The sequence below is a fragment of the Anticarsia gemmatalis genome, chromosome 1, assembly GCF_050436995.1.
Source record: "Anticarsia gemmatalis isolate Benzon Research Colony breed Stoneville strain chromosome 1, ilAntGemm2 primary, whole genome shotgun sequence".
Lineage (NCBI taxonomy): Eukaryota > Metazoa > Arthropoda > Insecta > Lepidoptera > Erebidae > Anticarsia > Anticarsia gemmatalis.
Window position 1 is genome coordinate 9,512,451 of NC_134745.1, and position 9,089 is coordinate 9,521,539.

Genomic DNA, 9,089 nt, shown 5'->3' on the forward strand with positions numbered 1-9,089 from the left:
GATAGCTAGCCGGTTATCGATAGTCAATAGAGGTGGAGAATCGGACTACAGTACTTATTGTATACTGACACCTCACAAACGCCTATGCCTTAACAAAGTAGTATGACCAGTGCTATCATACGCTTCCACTAAATCCCATTCTTAAAAAAGGCTTGCAGACTTATTAAGAAATAGATTTTTTAATAATCTGCTGCATATGGTAACATTATCTTTACCAAAAAACTGAAGGTGCATATATTTTTGCGTTCCTATCTTATCAGTTCGATGGCATTCGTCAAAATTTATCTTACGAAGATCCTTGACCACCTTTTGCAGTCTTCAAAATAATATTGTAATCTGATATGATTTTATTGAAACATTTTATAGTAAATGCGAATAAATAAAGACAATAGCGTGTACGCATAGAAACTATAATCATATCATCATACGAATGTAACGTTTTCGTAGTGTTCTCCAGTCAATAGAATTGCGCACGTGTAAAAGGGTAACAGAGGAAGTCTTTAATTATCGCGGCTCTCCTAACCGCAATAACTTACTCCAAATTTACACTGGATTCTATAAATAACTATATAAATGTATGTACGTATATACAGTGCGGCATGTGACAACGTAATTATCAGTTTGTAAAATGATCTACTTCATGGGAGCTCTCCTAATCTACACTGAAACGATAAACTGTGCGTGTCACAAGGTTTCTAGATGCCATCTGTAGACTCGGCCAAGTGAGATAAATGACCTCGTATAATACGTTCCGTACTATGAAAAATATATATTATGATATTTATGTATTAGTTCATAATTTCCTCCTAAGAAAACGAGGTAAAAAAGGGAATCTTGGAAAAACAATTTAGATATATTTTCGGAATCTGTCGCTATTTTTATGGTCAATTAAACAAATTATTTATTGGATTACTTATTGCGGATTCGGTCGTCTGTTCCTGGAAACTCATTACCGTATTATAATTGCAAGCTCTCTCTTTGCTTGTTGAAGACGAAATTAATCGAGTAAAAGAATTGGTTTGGGACAACGATCAAGAATAAAGTAATATAAGTGGCAGGTAGGTTTTGAAATTGTTAAGGCATATAGCAATAGCCTTTAGGCATAAACCGATAACACAGACTCCATGAAAATGATTAGATAAGTGATATGTTGCCCTTCCTCTCATGCTTGCGAAATAAATATTTTATCGATGACACGATCTGCCGGCTAGGTTTCCATTTGTGATCAACATCTTTAATCTTAAATGCACCCGTTTATGTAACGAATGTAAGATATCCCTTATCATTGGCTTTAAAATACAGTCAAGTTTTACCAGTTTTCTTAATTCATTGCCATCGGTCGGACGTACCGTGAAAATAATGTGGGATTGGAAACTGAATATTTGTGCTATCTTAGCAATTTGCCTTATACATAATGGCAATGCTTTGTCTAGGATCGATCCGTTAGTTGACTCCAAAGTTGGCCTCATCCGCGGCCTGAGAGCTTCTGATGGTGACTATTCCATGTTCATGGGAATACCATACGCGACAGTGAATGAAAGTAATCCTTTCGGGGTAAGTGTTTCTCAGACACAAGGAAATAAGTATGTTTGTGCGTTGATTGTAAACTTTCACTTTATATTGTAATATTTATTTCAGCCATCTATACCTCATCCCGGATTTGAAGACACTTTTGAAGCTTATGACGATTCAGCGATTTGTCCCCAACTTGAGGAGTTTGGAAATACCATAGTTGGAACATTAGACTGCCTTCATTTAAACGTTTATGTGCCAAATACAGCGAACTCTAGGAATCAACTCCCCGTACTTGTGTGGATTTATGGCGGCGGTTTCACTATTGGCTACTCTGGCAGACACGTCTATGGACCGAAGTACTTGGTGCAACATAATGTCGTCTTAGTCACGCTTAATTACCGTCTCGGCCCCTATGGATTTATGTGTCTGGATACCCCGGATATTCCTGGAAATCAGGGCCTAAAGGATCAACAAACAGCTTTAAGATGGGTTAAGAATAACATAGAAGCATTCGGTGGCGATCCTAATAAAATCACAATATTCGGTGAGAGCGCTGGCGGTGCCTCAGTAGATTACCAATTGACCTATGGCAAGGAAAAATTATTTGACCAAGTAATTCTCCAAAGCGGTGTTGGACTATGTCCCTGGGCTCTGAAGGTACCCGACGAATCAGCCGTCATCAAAATAGCCGGCCACCTTGGCTTACCCACTACTGATGTATCTGAAGCTGTGGAATTCCTCGCTCAAAGTGATGTAGAATTGGTTATCGCAGCAACAACAGAATTGGACATCAGATTCAAGCCTTGCGTTGAAAAAGAATTCGAAGGTGTTGAAAGATTCATTTATGACTACCCCGCAAATATAAAAAATGTAAATGTTAGAAACGTACCTATTCTTATGGGATATAACAGTGATGAAAGACTTGCTTGGTACGAACACCTTACGCCTGAAGAGTATGCTAAACTTAACCCATTCTTTGAAGCTTTGGAGGAGTCTTTCATTTTCGAATCTGAGGAGTACCTCAAAGAAATGGAAGCTGAGTTAAGACATTTCTATATTGGAGACGAAAAATTCTCTGAAGATGTCAAGGAAGGACTTGTCAGGTTTAGTTCAGATCACAGCTTTAACTATCCTGTTATGAGAACACTTAATAAGTATCTCGATAGTGGAGCCAAGAATATTTATTATTATCTATTCTTCTATGATGGTGACAGGAACTTTGTAAAAGAGAGATTGAATATTACGAGTCCTGGAGCTATTCACGCTGACGAAATAAGTTACTTCTTCGATGTCTCCTTCATGGACCAGACCCCAACTCCTGAAGATCAGCTCATCATTGATCGCGTTACCACATTGTGGACGAATTTCGCTAAATATGGGTACGTATGAAAATAATATTTATCAATAATTGTACATTCGTTTCAACCACTAACTATTATTGTTTTTTCCAGAAATCCTACTCCTGAAGTAACCGAATTGTTACCAGTTCAATGGCCTGTCGTCACTAAGGATCAGTTGAACTACTTGTACATCGACACAGAACTTAAAGTTCAAAAGAGGAATTTCAAGAGTCGTATAGCTCTGTGGAATCTATTTTATAAGATTAATCAAAAATACGAAATAGGATACAGAGATGATGATGAATAATTAAGTAAATAGTAATATAACAAGTATGTTTATACTCAGAATAAATGCCACAATTGCGAATTTAAGTAGTTTCAACTCTGATAATTTCAGGGACTCTGTAAATAGACAAATATAACTAATTTTCAGTTCAATAAAAGTTTTACCTCGAAACAGTTTATTGTTTTATTCCATTACTCATTTAATTAAAAACTTCGAAGTTGTATTAAATTTAAGGGTCATTGACTTTACCACGAATACTGGACTGTGTTATAACTGTACAAACATTTGAAGCACTGGTGGCTTTTTTCTGGTATTATTAAGGTCAAAATATTTTTCACACATTGAACAAAAGTGAGAGATATCAATTTATAACAGCTTAACAGTTATTACTTGTTCTCATTAAAACTTAGAATGTTACCGTACGTTAAATCGTTTGAACACAATACAGTAACGATGAATGGACCTGATACTTACTCTCTTCATTCATGCAAATCATTGTTATTACATGTTGACGGAAGAGTCAGCTCCTAACCAATGTGAACTAGTTTTTCCTAAAATCATACCAAAAATCTGTCTTGGGATATAGTACTCTACCTAGAAGAACGAGTAAACAGTAGTTATTGATTAATTTTTTTATAAATTTTTAATGGTCATCTTGGAGAGTTTTTGTGGATTTCGGTTGAGATATAAAAAGCCATTACGCTGTACATTGTTTTCTCCTCTAGGTAATCCTGATTCACACGTAATAATTAATCAGTAAAGTATTGAATAGTGAATTTCAAATTTTCAAACTGACGTACCTACACTAGTTGACAACTGAACATAATATATTGAACGTAGAGTTGGTACGATTAAAAACTCTTTGCAGTTATTTCGTTGGCATGGAACGAAATGATTGCGTATCAGAACAGTAATCTTATGGTGAATATTGAGATACTATACTGGTTTGTGTTCTTTACGGTTGCTTCATATATTATTAACATTTGAAATATACCTTTGCACACGTTGAGTTCTTTTTAACGATAAAGGGGTAGTATCTTTGTCGTCTCATTGTGTTTTATAGTATTTTAATAGTGACATAGCACATAGCACTTCATTCCTATTGAAAAACATGTCAAAAATTAATCTTTCAATTCGAAGATTTTAATCAAACGATCTGTCACAAAGATGTGGTTTTCTAAATATTGATCGCGTCATACTACGTTATTCGTACGACGTAATGTGGCCTATCGTAGACGATGAGGAACTATATAAGTACCTACATATTATGTATATCTAATGTCATGACTGTCTGTGAACCAAGCAAGAAGCTTACACATTTACACTCGTTTATTTTATAACTAGCTGACCCGCGCAACTTCGCTTGCGGCACATAAGAGAGAATGGGTCAAAATTTTCCCCTTTTTAACATTTTTTATTGCTACTCTGCTCCTATTGGTCGTAGCGTGATGATATATAGCCTATAACCTTCCTCGATAAATGGGCTATCTAACACTAACAGAATTATTCAAATCGGACCCGTAGTTCATGAGATTAGCGCGTTCAAACAAACAAACTCTTCAGCTTTATAATATAAGTATAGATTAATTAATTAAGTCAATTCATTTCAGCATTTATTACATTTAAAGAACTAGTCTAATCTGGTTGTATTCTTCTGAATTAGTACCTTTATAGTTTTATGAAAATTATTGTATTGATAAGTATCATTTTGTAGCCAAATAAATGTAAGATAAGGTTTGTTGACCAACGATAAATAACTTGTATATAAGATTAAATCGTCTACTAACTTTCCAGTTGTCGATTTATTCAGCTTTCGTATGATGTTGCATATTTGCTATCCTAAAGATCGCAAAAATCATATAGATCTACCAGATTAGTGTTACGAGCCTTATATGATGAGATTTCTACTGTTGTTACGATATAACAATCAGATTTATGAGATAAATCGAATATTTTCTGCGAGACAGTTCAAATGTGTGTGCTATTCGAATTGTTCTGAATTACTTTATACTTGTGTAGTTATCATGAATGAAAGGAATCAGGTTTTATATTCAAAAATTAGGTTTCAGTTCTCAGTAAAGCACAATAGTTTTCATACTGAAACCGTTCGTTACACCGGGTCATCAAAAAGAGCAAACGTAATAATAAAAAATATTTTTTTTTATAAAATTCATTTATTTATACAGAGTACTTACACCTAAAACGTTGAAATAATGAACAACGTTCAAACATCCAATATCATTAAATACAGTATTAAACGTGTCCAGTTTTCAACATAAGTGATTAAATTCGATAAAATTAATACAAACTAAACAATAACTTATATTAAATTGAGCTAGGAGTTCCTTATTGTTCTTTACTCTTTTCGCTAATGTACTTTTCAGCTGCCGAAGCGATCGCTTTCGTTACTCTTCCAGTAATCTCATGAAGATTCTCATTTGATAAATGTGATTCAACAGATCTCTTTGAGAAGAACGTTGCAGTGTTGTCATTTGGCCTGAAACTGTTGGGATATGTGATCTTGTGACGTAACACGGCCTTGATAATGAGAGCACCGACGTATACGACAAAATACACACTGAAATACAGCGGCAAGTAATAAAGCTTTTTCCCGAGGTAATAGTAACTGTATCTGTTGACACGAGGCATCTCAGTAGTTGTGGTAGTTGTTGTCGGGTGATGGTGATGATAATGATGATAATCGTGCTCATCGAAGTCGTGTGCGTACTTGAAATCTCCGGGAAAATCGTGAGGGAATCCATGATCGTCTGGCGCAGGCCCGACGTCAGGCGCCGCGGCAGCTGGCGGGGGTGGAGGCATCATACCCATGTCGTTTACTTTCATAGCATCTCCTCCATGTCCGTGATCCATGCCCCCGTGTGGTTTGTCGAATATGAGTTCTGGATAGTCTGATTCAGGGTGATAAGACGGCGGTGGTGCATCATGATGTCCGTAACTAGGAGATGGGTGATCATGAGGTGGGGACGGTTCTGGCGGAGGAGCGGGCTTATTATATTGATAACCCTGGAAATTCGGTTTGTCATCCATATCCATAGACGATGTATCAGCATCCGACTCCATCGGCGGCTTGTTATAAGAATATCCAGCGAAAGGTTTACTCAGCGGTGGAAGTGTAGGTACGAATGATGGTGGAGCAGGAGCTGGGGGACCAGAATCTGAGGGCGGAGCAGGCGGCTGGTACCTGTAGCCAGACGGTGGACCTGAAGGAGGCCCATCATCACCACTTGAATCTGATCCCGAGTCACCTGTAGGTGGGAACGAGAATGAAGGACCGGATCCTGGTCCACCAAGGTCATAGGGCGGGAAAGAATCATATGTGCTTGGAGTCGGAAAGTCGTCTGCTGTTAGTTTAGGTGCCTGAGGCGGCGGAGGAGGTACTAAGTTAGCGACGGCTTTGACTGGAGGAGAGGGAGGTGGGGGCGCAGGTCGAGATGGAGGAGGGCGGGGAGGAGGTGCTGGTTTAGACGGAGCAGGACTTGGCTTTTTCGCTTTAGCACCAACACCGTATTCCGGTATGTACGGCTGAGCTGGATTATAACGATCGATCGGCTGTGGGGCTGGAACCATTCCCGTATCTTGAACTTCCCCACGAACTGGATTTTTGATTTCGGTGAAACTGTCTAAATTGAACATATTGTTCAGTTTCTTGTTGTTAAAATTCTTCATCTTGAACGGCTTCAAATTAATGTAAGGAAAGCGAATGTTGGGCTCAGTGCGTATCGCTCGGGATTCATTCTCACCGTCATTGCCAGGATTGGTACCAAATCTGTAAAAAGTATAAGGTATTAGAAACTAGGTGTAACTTAAAACACAATCATAACAAATTACTACATTTTGTTAAAGCACACAATTTTTTTACAGACCTACATGGTGTCTAAATATTACATAGCGTTTTATCATATATCAATAGTGATTAAAATGTAAATATTTTTATTTACTACTCACCCAGGCAAAGCAAAGTTTTCATCGATTCCATTCTCGTCATCAGTGTTATTGTCGTTCGATTTGTCGTCGTCACTTTGATGATCATTGCCATTCGTAGCATCATTTGTATTCTGTTCAGAATGTATGGGTTCTTCTTCCCATTTTCCTGTGTAGTCATCATGTTTTTCATTATCTATGATATGCCAAATATTTTCCACGTTATTTATCGGCGCCTGCGTCGTTGTCGTGGTTGTAGTGGTCGTGGCGATTGTACTTATAGTTGGTGGAACACTCGGTGATGGAGCACTGGGTACGTACACTGGACCACTGTTATACAAATTGTTGTATAAAGCAAAATAATCAGTCATATCAGTGTTCTTTGGTTGTTCAGTTGTCGGTTGCGGCAGCCCGTAATTAGATTCACCCGCACTTGAATCTTCATCTGGAACGTATATTGGTCTCGATGTCGTAGTAGTAGTGGTCGATGGCTCGATTTTCTCCTTCTCAAGCAGTTTTCTTATTGACTTCGTGTTGCTATTCCCTGATTCAAACTCCGCAAATATCAAGTCTGGTGTTTTCGTTTTCTCCGTCGTCGTAGAAGCAGCGCTGCTCGGTGTATCCATCCTTTTCATCCAGTTGTGATAATAGAACGGTGCTTGTCTTCCCATATCGATCTGCGGTTTCGATGACGGTGTTACGACATACACTAAGGGCCCGGGCAGATTCGTTGAATATACATGATGTATATAAAAACAATTGAATACAATAAGGAATAGTACTATTTCTTTCATTTTGAATTTATAAAAAGTACATTTGTGATCACTGAGCTTCGCGAGTGCTCCTCTCGACAACTGACTAGACAATGATGGGTATGGCTAAATATTTTCAAATACAGATGCTGTGGACCAGATGCATTGGTGTAAAATTGCGATAATTGTTAGCGGTACTTCTAGTATGTGGAACGCTGAAGACACGATTCAGATGACCCGAACTAGAGTTACAATTTACACAATTAGCGCGACAATCAGTGTCGTTCCCGTGTAAGGCTTTGTAGAAAGTGCCACATATTTGTATAAAATATTTAGGCCATCTTAAGTGGAAAGTTGTCTATACACATATCTGATAACAAATACATAGCAACAAAATTGTAACACCAATTGTAAAGTTTCTATGAAATCTGTCAACTATTACTATTGTCACCTAATATCACCCAGTCTATTTCATACAACGCTTCAGCAATTTTCATATCAATATGAACATTAAACGATATAGCTATATTCGATTTTGGGCTTTATGTACACGCGTACAGCGAACACATTTCTTTAAACACACATAAGTTTCTGAAACACATTCATCAATTTCGTTTTCTGGGTATAATATTCGCCTTAGTAGTGTAGTGAACACGTTCATTCATGTTAATCACACTCCATACTGGTTATGTTGATGTTTATTTTACTAGGAAAAACAATTACTTACATAAATGAAAATAGATAGTAATAAAGTCATGAAGACCATTTTTCCACAAATTGCGTTTGCTGCAACAAATCGCGCTGCTGTAACAATGTGCTACAACTTTTATCGAAACATTATGGAATCAGTAGTTCTCTAATATAGTGAACAAATAAGTGGAGGCATTTATTGGTCTATTAGATATTTATTAAAGACTTAATAATAGCTTGTAAATACAAAAACTGTTCATGATTTTGTCGGAGTGTACGTTTTTACATATTATGACGTTAAACGAAGCCTATTGCCCTTAATTTATGAATATTTACTCTTAGTAAATGAATTCTGTGTAACTTAGTAAACAAAATTCTGATTTGTTTCAATTAATTAATTCTCATTGCAACTAGACAAGTTTTCTGGATGTGAAAGTAGCAAGGGAAGTTTGTAGGGATCATAACATGTTATTGTCTTGATTCTGTTCTTACTCTGTGGCAAAAAGTCGTAATTTTATGCATGTTTGTTTAAATTATATGCTTATTATTGATATTCCTTGTTTA

The 9,089-nt window shown here is 37.1% G+C and overlaps 2 protein-coding genes across 2 annotated transcripts; one reads left to right on the forward strand and one right to left on the reverse strand.

Annotated features, from left to right (window-relative positions):
- Positions 1–1,313: 1,313 nt before the first annotated feature.
- LOC142975159 (juvenile hormone esterase-like) lies at positions 1,314–3,303 on the forward strand. Its single transcript, XM_076117886.1, has 3 exons — positions 1,314–1,554; positions 1,639–2,894; positions 2,967–3,303. The coding sequence occupies exons 1-3, from the start codon at positions 1,360–1,362 to the stop codon at positions 3,160–3,162; spliced, it is 1,647 nt and encodes a 548-aa protein (XP_075974001.1). The 5' UTR covers positions 1,314–1,359; the 3' UTR covers positions 3,163–3,303.
- Positions 3,304–5,334: 2,031 nt separating this feature from the next.
- Positions 5,335–6,923, reverse strand: LOC142975725 (uncharacterized). Its single transcript, XM_076118787.1, has one exon. It carries the CDS (start codon positions 6,826–6,828, stop codon positions 5,488–5,490), a length of 1,341 nt encoding a protein of 446 aa, XP_075974902.1. The 5' UTR covers positions 6,829–6,923; the 3' UTR covers positions 5,335–5,487.
- Between the last annotated feature and the right edge of the window lie 2,166 nt (positions 6,924–9,089).